The following is a 14049-nucleotide window of genomic DNA, read 5'->3' as shown; positions in this document are numbered from 1 at the left end:
TTCTCTCTCCCATTCTCTTGTCAAAATGACACTCGGCCCAACTTCCCAACCCTCCCTCATGTCTTTACTAACCTAGGGTTATAGCTTAGTTCATGGTTTACCTCCTAAAAATACATATATCATAGTTATTACTGAAAGACAGAACCATCTATCAACTTCAATTACACCCGGCTAATGCATTTTTTACAAACTGCCAGACACCTATGGAAGTCCAGCGCTGAACTCTTTCTTTCCCTTTCTCTCTTGCGCATCCTTCTTTTGAGGAAGGTCTGACTTTGACCTCAACTAATGGGGAAGAAATGTGCGCATGTGTTATGTATAAAATCCTAAATATAACACATTATTTCTCCCTGAAAATAACAGTAATCAGATGTAGTGCCAACGAGGGTAAGTGATGCACTTCAGAGGTAAGCTTGATGCCAACTCTCTGCATGGATTATGCCATTAATGTATGACGGTACTGATAGGTGCTGGTAGAGCGAGGCTATATAAGTCCGAAAATTGCTGACGAAGGAACTGCAGATTCTGACTCAAAGCAAAGATTGGATGCTCAAAATCACGACCGCCCTTGGGAATGGAAGATTGGAAATGATCTGTGCTTCTAACTATGAGATGTGTGTGCGACGAGAGTGAGTGGCTCACACAAAGCTATCTCCCATTGTATGTGCTGAGGGCCTGACAGGATATAGCTTCAAATACCATAAAATTAAAAAGATTCTCATTTTCACTCACTATATCGGGGATATGACTTACATAAGCTTCAAGACTTGCTTTTGTACTTCCTAGTCCCTTCATGGGGATAGTGGCAGCTTTACTCATGTTACTTTCTCTGTGCTACTCCTTATTTTACCCTTGTCAGCAGATACTGTAAGTCACTACCAGACTCCTGGAGATCAATATAAGACAGTGGATGAGCTCTGTGTGCCCTCAGTATCTTGAAATTGTGTGCAAGTATGTATATGGGATCTAGATACATCACCGAGCACCTTTGATTTGCACTTTAAAGGAGACATGTTATTCTTGTATTCAGGTTCTTAATTTGGATTTGGGTTATTACTTGAAGCACATGCTTTAATGTCCAAAAAAAGCTCATCACTTTCCTCATATCCTCATAAGACTGCCCCTCCTCTGTTCAGCCACTTCAAGCACTTGTAGGAAATGTCAAGACCTTTTCATGATTTATTGAGAAATCCAGAAAAATGTCTTGCAGTCTTAAAATCTCACAATGTTAAAGAAATCCTGCCCCCCCCCCCAATTGAATTTACTTTGCAAGTTAATGACATCTTCCTTGGCCCACACCACATATCTCCATCATGTGTCAATAAAATGTATTCCATCTTTTTTTGTGTAATGCCAACAAACAGACAAACAGTAAAGAAAACATAACATCTTGGGGAGAGAGAAAATATCTCAAATCTAAAAATCGTAGAAGAAAGAGAAAAGCTAAAAAAAAAGCATAATATGTCTCCTTTAAACACCCCAAAATGAAATATAGTTCAAGTGTACAGTGGGTTAGTCCAGTCATTTCAAGTGTATTGTTGTCTTTACTACAATCAATAAGACCTTTTATGTGCAGTGTTGCTGTGGTCAGTGTAGTCCTTAGCACAGCTGGAATCATCGCCACCCTTGTTTACTTGATGAGAGGGGGGATCCACTTTATAGGGCTCTCAGTGTTCAGCAGCCTGGAGTCAGATATGGTCAGTGAGTCAGTGACACAGTCAGCTGTGCTCACCACAGGACTCCACACTCAGAACAGTGGTAGTTCACCATGCACAGCATGTGAGGACCCACAAATACAGCTTTATTGTTCTCTAGGTAGTTGGAGGTTTACGAGGAACAAGTACACAAGTGGAAAATTGATTGAATAGAATGGAGGTTATAAACAAAAGAAATCATTCCCCGACCACAGGGCCATTGAGGAAGTCAGTTCAGCGGCATGTGAATGGGTAAAAAGGAATGCCTCTCTTGATTTGAACTTTGCAGGTAGAGCAGTTCTTTCACAGTATATTCAGCTGTAAACAGCTTCACTGTGTGTTCTCTGTTTTGCCCGGGACATAGTTCAGCAAACATAAGTCAGGTGTGTGAGGATCTCTGTGTAGCTACTGGGCCAAAGAAGGGTTTGAAGAGAAGCTGGGTAAAAAGGTACAGCAATGGGGGTTTAGTAGTCCTATTTAAATATTTATGTATTCATGTCCGCTGCCTGTTGAACCTAAACTTAAAGAATGTGTATCCAACAGAATGTTAAGCAACACTAGAATGTTAATTCATTCATAATTTGTCTTAGATGTTCACACTGGTTTCAATTTCAACAATTACAAAGATTTGTTGCACACGTTCATGTCACTGTTTTTATGCATTATACAATGCACTTATTCACCATTTCATGTTATTGGCTAAAAACATTTTGAGAGTGACATCCAATAACTGTAGGTGGCAGTGTAGCAAGGCCTCCGAGTGAACGTCACTAACCCTGGCTGTTCTGTGTGTCCTCACTTAGCAGTGCTTTGTTTCTGTCACTGTGAATAACTTTTAATACTCCAACAATCAAGGGAGGGCACTCTGTGGTGGTATTTAATTTAGTGACCTAGATCCAACATTTTGTTAACCAATCTGTGGATGTTGTTATCTTTGCTGCAATCAGATTTACTTATCAGGGTCAGGAGGGTGAGTACTATGACAGATGCACCCAGAGTATCAAGATTATGTTTCAGCTGCTGCTCAATATCACAAGGCCTTTTTCACTTTGGTGACAAGTAAATATCCATATTATCCCAAGCTACATTTCTCCATGCTGAATTATAAGATAGAGAGCAGAGGATTTTAGGGAGAACAATCTCTCTGGTATAATCTTAGAAAACATTGTTGGGCTTCATTTCCAGAGCAGTCATTTTAAGATGAGAAAGGAGGCTGATTTACTCAAGGCTACGTGGCTTCCAAGCTGAGAGAACCAGGGTATTACAACTATCAACCTGTGATATCGTCACCCTTCCCCTCCTCTGGCCAGTGATGCAAGTGTTAGTAATGTTACTCAACGGGATGGGTGTGCTCTCTGGTTGAAGCAAAAACTTGCTTAACACTTATATATTATGTATATAATTAGAAAGAGGAATTACCTCAGAGGAAACACTTAGTTGGGTTTTGTTCATTTTTTGAATTTGCTTGTTATGGATCTTTGACATACTGTCTCTGTGTTTTTTTTTTTTTTTAAGTTAAAGTCCAACCTTTAATCACATGATGAATCACTGAATAGAATATGATCACCCTGGGTCTTTTCTTTCATACACAGCATGCATTAAAAGCTCTGATTGATATTTCAAGTGGTGCAACCTCGGATGATGAAGAGAGCACGAGAAAGAAAATGCATTGCAAATCTCTTATTTCCCCTCTTAAGTTTGAAAATACATAGGTGTCTGGCAGCCAACTAACCAATGCTAATCCACCACGGCCCCTGTAAGCACATCCAGCCTTGAAGATGTACCATCAGCAACCAGCTCCTCTATTATATGTTGGCTTTCTTCAGAACTTTAGCTGTCATTTTAATTTCACAAGCTTTACAAGTTATTTCTCTACGCTCTGACATTTCAAATCGTACATCCTTACCTTGAGAAAAGGTCATACCAAAGGTAGACAGCTTTGGACAAACTCTGTAGGAACCTTCCATGAGCCGTTCCCCCGTTTCTCCTCTCTCTTGTCACTGGGAGATAAATGAAGTGACTGCGGAGAATCCCAACAAGACTTTCCAAACACCCCAACACACCAGCACTGTCCACCACAGAAAGTTAATGGTCCTTCCCACCAAGTAGCAACAGCAGACATAAAAATGAGTTGCCCTGTTCACAAGGGAAGTACGGCCAAAAAAGAAAGAAAAAAAAATAGTCAAGAAAAAGAAGACAAGCTCTCAGCTGGGGTGACGGATCTTTGGAGTGCAATTGTGAAGGTTTCTCTTTTTTAAGTGTTTTCTGCATCAGTAGTGGACATGAGCTTCACATCATAGGTTTTTATATTAGATTAGAGAGTTTGAAATTAATGGCTTTTTTGTAGTGTTTAAAACAATGGGAAAATGTGTCTCATAGATTCATAGCCCACAATCACTGTAAAAATAGGCTCATGATAGCTACTCTAAAGTTAATTTAGATCCAACATGTGAATTGTAACTATAACCAAATTTTAAAGCTGGACTTAAGATGGAATGAAGATGGTTTGGGCTTGCCTCATTTTTGAGAGTGCAGGTCATTTTAAACAGATGGTTGTGGCTCCCCGCAGTGCTGTATTTGTGCGGCGTACATTTATGCAGAATCGCAGATGTTGAATCAGAGGCATGAGTGCTGCACCTCTGCCCAGGCCAGCTCTATTAGGATACTTAGACAATAAATTGGTCTGTAACAGCAGAAGCCTCTCCCTATCAAGCAGGAGTATTTCTGCTGGATATTTGTATAGTAGCATAGCTGTGGCACTGATAGCCAATACAACTATAATGTAAACTATAAGAATGCAAGGTAAAGACTGAGTATATATCATATCTCATTTTATTCTCTCTTCATGTATTATTAAAATTGACAGGGCAGGGTCCTGTGTAACATTTAAAACAGTTGCTTCACCTGCTCTTGTAAGTACGAATGTTACATCAGTTCAAGTCTCCACACATGCTGCTAATGTAATTAAGGCTAAAACTGCTTTGATCAGATTCATCATGTTCCAGTCATAGAGGGTTACTGAGCATTAACATTACAGACATCAAACTGTCATTTGAACAAAAAATAAATTCAAAGAAGAAATGACAAGTCTGTGAGAAAAGCCTGGGGGAGCCACACAAATGTTACATTTGTTCATCTGTTTTTTAATAATTATTATTGTGGCTATTAAGTCTGTTTTCTGTGCTTCAGTCCACACTGTTTCACAGCATCAGCTTGTGGCTGTGTGTTTGATTCCACCCAGCGCTTTCTGCTGTTAGCAACCAAACATGAAGCACAGACTGTGTAACCTTGCACAAAAGACCAGACTTGAGGCAATTAAATATTAAAAGGGGGGTTATTTTTACTTGTAGTTCCTTGAGTGAGGGCTGGTTCAAATTGGGAATGTTGCAGAATATCTATGAGGGAAGACTGTTTGACATCTTATTATTTTGAATCAGTGTTACTTGCAAGATCATGATGTTGAACTTGATTTTGAGGAACAGGTTTATGATAGTTGTGTTTAGAAACTGTATATTTTAAACAGTGGCTGCTTTTGATGCACTTAAACCAGTGTCAGCTACAGCTCAAGCCTTTAGTCAGTGAGCACAACACTGGTCCACTGGTTTTCTCTCAGCAACTGCACTCTAGAGTGAACCCCCCCCAGTCTGACTGGCACCAAAGCCAACCAACCAAGCGATACCATTTAGGGGATGCCCCCCGCTTATTACTGACCTTTAATCCATTTTCTTCCTTGTTTTTCTTCCTCATTCTTCTAATTTCTTCGCTCTCTCGTCATCCTCTATTCTTCTCTCCCCCTGCTCTATTTTCTACCTGTCTTTTTTTCATCTGTCTCTTTTGGGCCACGCCTATGCCAGGTGACCATCTCAGTGGATGGTATATTGACCACCACTGGTTACACCCAGGAAGATTACACCATGTTGGGCTCTGATGACTTCTTCTACATCGGAGGGAGCCCCAACACCGCTGACCTGCCCGGATCGCCAGTCAGCAACAACTTCATGGGCTGCCTTAAAGATGTGAGTTGCTCCGTTCAAGTATACTGTTTGTGACTGATCAAACATGCATCCACTCTTTATACTGTATTCCCCTGCCTCGAGCCAGTCGGCTATTTGCTTTGGAAGCAGTTCAGACTGCACCATCCTGCATCCTGTGTTGCCTCATGGGAAGGTGTGTTTATTTTAAAATGTTTTTATCATATAAATAGTGTCTGAAAACTATGAAGACGTTCTTATTCCAAAGAAAAACATAGAAACACAAAATCGCAGTGATAACACACACCATGCTCAACATAGTGCAGCGTCATCCTCACGCGGATTCACACTAACACAGAACATATTGACTTTTGCACAGTCACAGAATATCATCAGTCTGTACAGATATAACTCCCATATGTGAGAGTAGGAGGTGTCAGACAAGCAGTATCCTGAATTATTTCATGTGTGATTCCCTCCTCCTCCTCTAACCACACCACAGACTGAACCCATCCACAGCACTGCACACTCCCACAGTGGGATGGAAGAAACTCTCACACAGGTTCACATTTATAATATTCACACACAAACTATAGCCATACATCAGTCATGGATGGATATGCAGGGGACAATAGCCTTATAATACTTTCTTTCTTGTACTCTGACAAAAAAAAAAAAACTTTTATTTTCACCAGGGCTTTAATTCATGTCTTAACAAGCCGTCAAGACAACCAATCACAGCTTAAAGTATTATGCCCTTGTAAATGTAATGACTTGTATAGAGGCGACGCAACATGGTGCCATTGCTTTTCCTCATGAAACCACGCTGATTGAATAAGTAATTACTTTTGCCATCACTTTTAATGGATTGCACAGTAATCGCCCTATCTCTAACTTAATTATGCCTGTAGAATTACATTTTCATTATTTGGGTTGCTATCCGAGGATCCCTAGTGGGTCTTAAACTTCCCAAGGCGTTTAACTATCCTCTCTCTCATCAAGACAAGGCTGGATTTACAGACAACGTACAGACAGAGCGCAGGGAAAGGGGGAGTTTGTGAACAGTGGGAAAAACAGACAATGGCAAGTGCTAGCAGCAAAAATAGAGGTGAAAATGAAGAATCAAGGTGAAGAAGCAAAGAGCTGGAAATGGAACGTCAGAGAAAATTGTTGCAGAGCAGAGGATTTAAGAATCTTTTGGATGGACTGAGCTATTAGCCAATAAGTAGCCAAGCAGGAGTTGGTGCTGCCTTTCCAAAAATGTAAAGTATTGGACACTATAGACAAATGTGAGAGAATGACAGTGAGTAAGTTTTGTGGTAGAGCTGAGATGTGGTTGAGAATTGGATAGGTTCCAGGCAAAATCCAGGAGAGAAGTAATGTTACTGTAATCATCTGACATTAGCATTCATGTATGACCTTCTGCAGAGGGCTTCATTCACCTCAGAGCTGGGTCAGCACTGAAATATCTTTCTCTTAACTGTGTAGAATCATAAAATGTTCTTAAATCCAGAATTTTATGCTGATAGCTTGACATAGTTTGACGAGGCCTATTGTCAATTGTAGAGAATTTTAAGATTCCAATATTGTACTGTTGATTCTGTAGGGGTGAGGGGAGTGAGTGGTTGGGGGGTCGTCAGCGGCGTGTTTCTCCCTGTGCGAGTTCAGTGGCACAGCTTGGATAATCAGTGGTGTTATGGTCCGGGGCGAGGCTTTCATGCTGCCGCCACCGTGGTCAAACGCCTTTGATACGCTTGGCCAACACCCTCCAGGCAGCAGAAATCCAAAGGAAGAGCGCAGCAGAATAAGAGTAAAGAAGGCACCACACCAAACGAGGCACTGAAGCCCTATGAAGTTTTTTATGTCCTGTGTGTGTGCTCATACATGCGTTCAAAGGTACCCACATGTTATGATCATACGCTGTGTGATGTATCCGTGTTTTTTCTCACAGCAGTGTAGTGTGAAATCAGGTCTATCCCCTTAGTCTTGTTTTCCACAGATCACTCTACTCTTCTGCACGTCACTGTCTGTCTCACCACCTCCGCCTCTTCATCTCTCTCCCAGACAGTGACCTTGCCATCACCCAATTCACACTCCTCCATCCATCTTAGTCTCTCTCTTTCACTCGCTCTCTCACCCTCCCTCACCTGCTCGTCCTCCTCACTCTCCCTACCTCTCTCATCATTTTTCTCCACCTCCCTCTTCCTCTCATCTTCCCTTTCTCAGGGGCAGTTTTGTGTAATTAAGTCCATGGTAGTGCTGTTGGTACGCCAGCTTTGCCACCCTGACGGCCAAATTAAAAATTGATTTCTTCGACTGATTCCATGCACTAGATGAATGCTCTCGCCCTCCTCCTCACCCTCACTCTCTTTCACCCTCTCTCCCTTCCTGCCCTCCCAACTTCATAGTGATGCTTTATCTCTTTGTCTGCAGCTTCCTCCTGCTCTCACCTTTGTTGCATGATGAAATTTCCTGGAGCCACCCATCAGCCTGACTCATTCCCAGACTGACCACGAATCAGTTTCATTTGAGACTTTGTAGTTGGAATGGTCTTTGCCCAGATAGAGTGATATTATGTGGTAGTGCTGACAATAATCACAAACTTTAAAAAAATTAAAATCATTTAAGTTGATAAAACATGTAAAATATTTGCTAAATTCGGATTCATTGGTGGATTGTCTATGAATCTATTGCAGCAAGTAAACCAAGAAAAAAAGCTGATTATATTTGTCCTGCTTACCTGCAGGGTTTTGGATTTGCTGAGTTTCTCAATGGCAAAACAAATCAATGGAGTCACCCCTGAGGAAGGCTTTGGCTCTGCTTTAGTCATACCATTAGAACAGTGAAGGCACAAGTCACAAGTCCATGTCGGGGCCCCACGCGGTTTGATTTTCGAAAGATCAGTGAAGTTAAACCTGTGCGAAAACACCCCGTGGCTCTGCTTTTGCCAGAACTCTATTTATTAGTGGACAAAGCCAGTGAGTTTCTCACCAGTGGGCAGTTTGGCTTGTTAGATGTTGTGACCTACCCTCCCAATATTGAAGAGGACATATTACAAAGTGTCTGTGTAAAGTCAGACAGCCCCAAGGGTTTGGAGATATGATGGAAAGGCGTATGGTCTAGATGAGTCAGCACATGCCTTTAAATAGAACCCATTAGATGGTCTCGATTATTTACTTTACAAAGGCCCTGACTACTTGAACCACTTTTCAGAGTGGGCCCTGCATGACTCTCACACTTTAATGCTACCACGCATCCACTCTGTACCTCTTCTACCCTCAACTTCCTCTCATTTATCATCCCTCACCATCTTCTCCTGCCTCCCTTATGACTTTACACCTCTCCCTTGTATTCCCCCACCATCTTTATGTACTGCTGATAGCTAAATGTAGCACCTGGCTGCTGTAGCATTGCCATGTTTTGTCTTGTTGGACTGAGAATGTGGAACTAAAGGCTGGATTTGAGCACATGCACTACAACAAACATGAACAGCTATTCGGATCAAAATGTAAGACAAAAGCTCTTAAATTTAAACCAAAGATTTTTGCCATGTACCAGTTGCCGTCTGAGTTTTGGAACAAATACTCTTCTTGCTGTGTCTGTTTGTTTGTTTGTTATCAGGAGAGAATGCCTAGAAACCTCTATCAAGGATCAACAGCCCCTTTGAAACCACATTTAAACTCACTACATGCAGATTTGTATTTGGATCTGCACCATCAGTCCCCTAAATATGCCTGATTTGTATCATTGAGATCCATGAGTTATCCTCAGAGAAATTAATTAAATGCAATGTTAAACAAAGTAAAAAAAAACTGGATCCCCACCAAATGGTTCTTCCCTGACCCATATGGATCATTCCAAGTTTCATTACATAACATAAAACAAAAACACAAGCTTTCCTTTCAAGCAAAATCATTACGCCAGTCTGAGCAGAGCATGGATCATCAAAAATGAATACCTAAAAATAAATAAAGTCAAAATACATATTTCCCTTCCTCACTCTGCCCTTTCTTTCTTCCACCTACTCCTCTCTGTCTCTAACACCTTAATCTGGATAAGCTCACACCTTATTAGCTGCCAGTTTTATCGTTATCATGGCTAATTACCAGGAATAATCTCTGCTAATGACGACATGATGAGGTGTGCAGTACATGTGGCAGCGTGACCAATGTAGGAGATAACCGAAGGAAGGCTTAGGTTCAAGAATAACCCAGCACATCTGTGTTCTTATACTTCATTCTGTGCCTGTGCGTGGGTGGGGTGCTTGACAGAGAGGGAGAGAGTGAGGATACATGGGGAAAATAGAGTTGGAGAGTATTGGAACAAGACACTGTGAAAGACAATGAGGAATGACATCAGCGGTGTGGTGAAATTAGATAGTAAAAAACCAATACGGCAAACCACATTGCACAGGACAAGATGTTCAGTGGTGCAAATATGACCAACAGACCTGTGCCAGCAAAAGTAACAAAGAGTAACTTAATATTCAGATAATAATTCAGCACCATGTCTTCCTCTCTATTTTCAGGGTGGGAAGTTGTTTTCTGGTTTGATGAAACAAGACAAGGACTCTGTAAGAAGCAAGATGTAGGAAATAATCCATCTTCTATCAGTGGATCCAGAGATGACTCATAATTTCACCCTGAAAACAATAGAATGTTGAACTAAAAGGGACACAGCATGTGACTGTTGCATCGCTGCGTCTCATTGGCGTCTATTGTTCACATAGGGAGCGTGTTTGTTGCTGAGCTGCTACATTTGGTTTGTAGCATGACTAGTGTATTTCCTCAAATAAAAGTATAGGTCAACTAAATGCCAGGGCACTACAGTATGGATCCGGGCATTTTTCGATCCTGCAATAACAATAAAAACCTTAATGGATTCAGTCTACAGAGACGCTGGGTTGCTTTTACTTTGAAACAGGTACAGGAAGTGTTGCAAATATTTATGTTGTGTTATATTCAACAGATAGACAATCGGTTGTGGAGGATTATTTTCCCTCAATTTTGTTGTGCATCCAGTGTGGCCCTGGTGTAATGTTCATGCGAAAAGAAATAAGTTTCAGATCTCCATGCCAGGGTGTAGTCAACCAAAAGAAACAGATACTACTGGTATTCTAAATCAATATAAAACAACATGTTATGAATAGAAACAGTTGAGTAATGACATTTCACAGCGCAAATCATGGGGAACCAGTGATGTGGACCTTGCTGTTATCAAAGAAAGAGTGTTTAGCTCTGAACATATGAGCACACACACACACACACACACACACACACACCCACCCACCCACCTCAGCTGTGTCACACTGTTACCTTGAGGATGGCCTCTCAAAACACTGTCTGCAGAGTGTTCAACAAATAAAAGGAGAAGTGAAACTATGAAAGACAAGGATAATTTGCTTTGCCTTTAGAACATAATCCATTATGAATGCACACAGTGAGGAATAGACACGCACTCTGAGCTGAAACAATGGAGCCGTATTTCATCAAAGGCTGTCAAAGCCATTTGCATTAAGTCTGTAGGCAACATGTGCCTGAGTCTGGAAATCCCCTGGAGCCTTTAATTTGTTTCCCCATTTATTGTGCACATACACTTACATCTCTGAGCCACATTTTGTTCGACTACAACTTATAGTTTGTACACTGCAAGGATTTGACTGAGAGGAGGGAGTTTTTATGGCAGTGATCAGAGCTGGATGCACTCAGAATGTTGTGCACCCACACAACCACAACACTCACAGACATCAGTGAAATCAATGAAAGCTTGCCTTGGGCAACTTGTTAGTCCCAAGTGGTTGCTCTGTGATTTAATTTTTGTGAAAGTGTGAAGGATTTTATTACCAGTTCATGGAACTTCAGTAAATCGAGCACTTGTCCGACTTTCTTTTTTTTAGAGGACCGTGGGCTGGAGTTTGAAAATCAGCTCCTGTAGTGAGTTGTGTCAATGCTGTCGTCACACTCCTGCTCCAAAGAAACTTGTGTATTTCATTCACGTTTGATTCATCATTTCCACATGCTGACAAGCTTTCTCAGCAGCATCTATAAATGACACTGGAGCGTCATTTGAGCGATTAGGATGCATGTCCAGGCTCTCATTATGGTGGACAGGATGTTCTTCTTTCATGCAGCTCTATTTCGTGTGTAAGCTAGAGTTGTTTAATAGAAATGATATCCTAGATGCCGTATTTGAATCCACAATCTTGCTAGTTTATTCAGAATTATAACCTTGGAACTATTTGTTCTCTCTGCTGTCCAGGTGGTGTACAAGAACAACGACTTTAAGCTGGAGCTGTCACGGCTGGCCTTCGAGCGCGACCCTAAGATCACCCTGAACGGTGACCTGGTGTTCCGCTGCGAGGACGTGGCAGCCCTAGACCCCGTTACCTTCGAGACCCCTGAGTCCTACATCTCCTTGCCCAAGTGGAACACCAAGAAAACAGGCTCCATCTCCTTTGACTTCCGCACGACGGAGCCCAGTGGCCTCCTGCTCTTCAGCCACGGCCGTCCTCCGAGTCCCAAAGAGCAGAAGCCTGGTCGGGAGCTGAAGACTGATTACTTTGCCATGGAGCTGCTGGACGGGTTTTTGTATCTGCTGATCGATATGGGCTCCGGAAAAACAAAGCTGAAGGCCAGCAATAAGAAGGTCAATGATGGTGAATGGTGCCATGTGGATTTCCAGAGGGAAGGAAGGAAAGGTGAGGGCTGCACATCATCTGGAAATGGTGTTATTGGATGTTGAGTTATTCACATTCATCATCTGCATATTATAGCCATTCATGGCATGACTATAAATAACACCACTGGATTTTCTTATGACCTGTACCGACATAGTTCATCTAGAAAATACGGTAATGTCAACATCCTGTGTGCCACACATGCCTTGGCAGCTTTACAATTGCTTTTCAAAATGTTGTTGCTGGTATTTTACAAAGCCAGCGACAACATTTTGACATGTTACTTAGGTTTTATTTTGTAGCTTCTCTAGGCAGCAGATTGAAGGGTCAGATCGTATTAAAGCTTTATCAGTCACAGCAGAACAGACTTGACTTTGACATATTCTAAACCTTTCTAGCTCTATATGCTAATCCAAGCACGTACTATTAATGACCCAGTTTTATTTATGAATGTACGTTTATTTTTCATACCTGCGTGGTGCACTCTGATGACTTCGCCTGCATGTGGGCACAACAGGAGCATTGTGCTTCAGTGTGCAGTGTCTGATGAATGATCTGTAGGTGGGAAAGCACCTTGGACATTATATCTCACCCTAATGGCGTCTTCTAATGAGTAAGGGTGTGAATGAGTGTCTGCGTGTGTGCACACATGCATGTGATCTCACCGCTGCTCCCGCTGTAATTGGCTTTTAATAGAAAATTAAGACGGAGTCGTTAATCACAGAACGAGAGAGGGCCTTTTGTTTCACACATTCCCTGCTGCATTCTGCTTCCCTTCTCCTCCATTTAGCCTATTACAGACACATCAGACACACACACACACACAGGCTAACACACTAGTGTCTTCTTTTCTCTCTGTCTTTTGTCTGTCTGGTCTATGTCCCTAAATTATCCACTTACTGCCCCTCTCAGCTGTCCATTCACTTACTCACCCTCTCACTCATCCACTCTGCTCCCCACACACACCCCCCCCCCCCCCGCCCATCCACATCACATGTTTCAACCATTTTCACTGTCTCTTTGAGTCATTAACACACACTTTCATTCATCCACTAAATACAAGACACATGTCACAATTTGATCAAGATGTCCTGCGACATTGTACAATATTTGCATTTCTGTCTTTCAGGATCTATCTCAGTTAACAGCCGCAGCATGCCCTTCAGCTCCCCAGAGGGCAGTGAAATCCTGGACCTGGACAGTGATATGTACCTGGGCGGGCTGCCGGAGTCTAAGTCAGACCTCATCCTGCCACCAGAGGTCTGGACAGCGTTGCTCAACTACGGCTACGTAGGCTGTGTCCGCGATCTCTTTATTGACGGCAAGAGCCGCGATGTCCGCCGCCTGGCTGAGATCCAGAGTGCGCTCGGTGTGAGCAGTTTCTGCACCCGGGAGCTTCAGAAGCGCTGCAGCAGTACTCCGTGTGGCAATGGAGGTCTGTGCAAAGAGGGCTGGAACCGCTACATATGTGATTGTACTAACATCGGATACCTGGGCACCAACTGTGAGATAGGTAAGGAATGTGACAGATATCTGTTGGGTGAAGAGATTAGGATTTTCAAATCAACACTTTGTTTTCTACATAACTGTGTACAGATGCCATTTTCTCACCCCAGAAATGACCATGTAACTTCTCTTATCCCCCTTTTCCACTGGTCAGAAAAGCCACTCACACCCAGTAACATCTGGCTTTTGTCAGCAAAGGGAA

At 42.2% G+C, this 14049-nt stretch overlaps 1 protein-coding gene across 10 annotated transcripts in view; it reads left to right on the top strand.

Annotated features, from left to right (window-relative positions):
• The window catches only part of nrxn2b (neurexin 2b), a 618875-nt gene that overhangs the window by 278108 nt on the left and 326718 nt on the right, over positions 1-14049 (top strand). For all 10 annotated transcript variants that reach the window (XM_069519278.1, XM_069519277.1, XM_069519272.1 and 7 more), the window contains 3 exons: positions 5549-5710; positions 11924-12362; positions 13471-13854. In XM_069519278.1, coding sequence (XP_069375379.1) covers positions 5549-5710; positions 11924-12362; positions 13471-13854 — 985 coding nt within the window. The remainder of the gene's footprint in view (positions 1-5548; positions 5711-11923; positions 12363-13470; positions 13855-14049) is intronic.

The sequence above is a fragment of the Paralichthys olivaceus genome, chromosome 22, assembly GCF_024713975.1.
Source record: "Paralichthys olivaceus isolate ysfri-2021 chromosome 22, ASM2471397v2, whole genome shotgun sequence".
In the NCBI taxonomy this organism is placed as follows: Eukaryota; Metazoa; Chordata; class Actinopteri; order Pleuronectiformes; family Paralichthyidae; genus Paralichthys; species Paralichthys olivaceus.
This window is presented reverse-complemented; position numbering and strand designations above follow the sequence as displayed.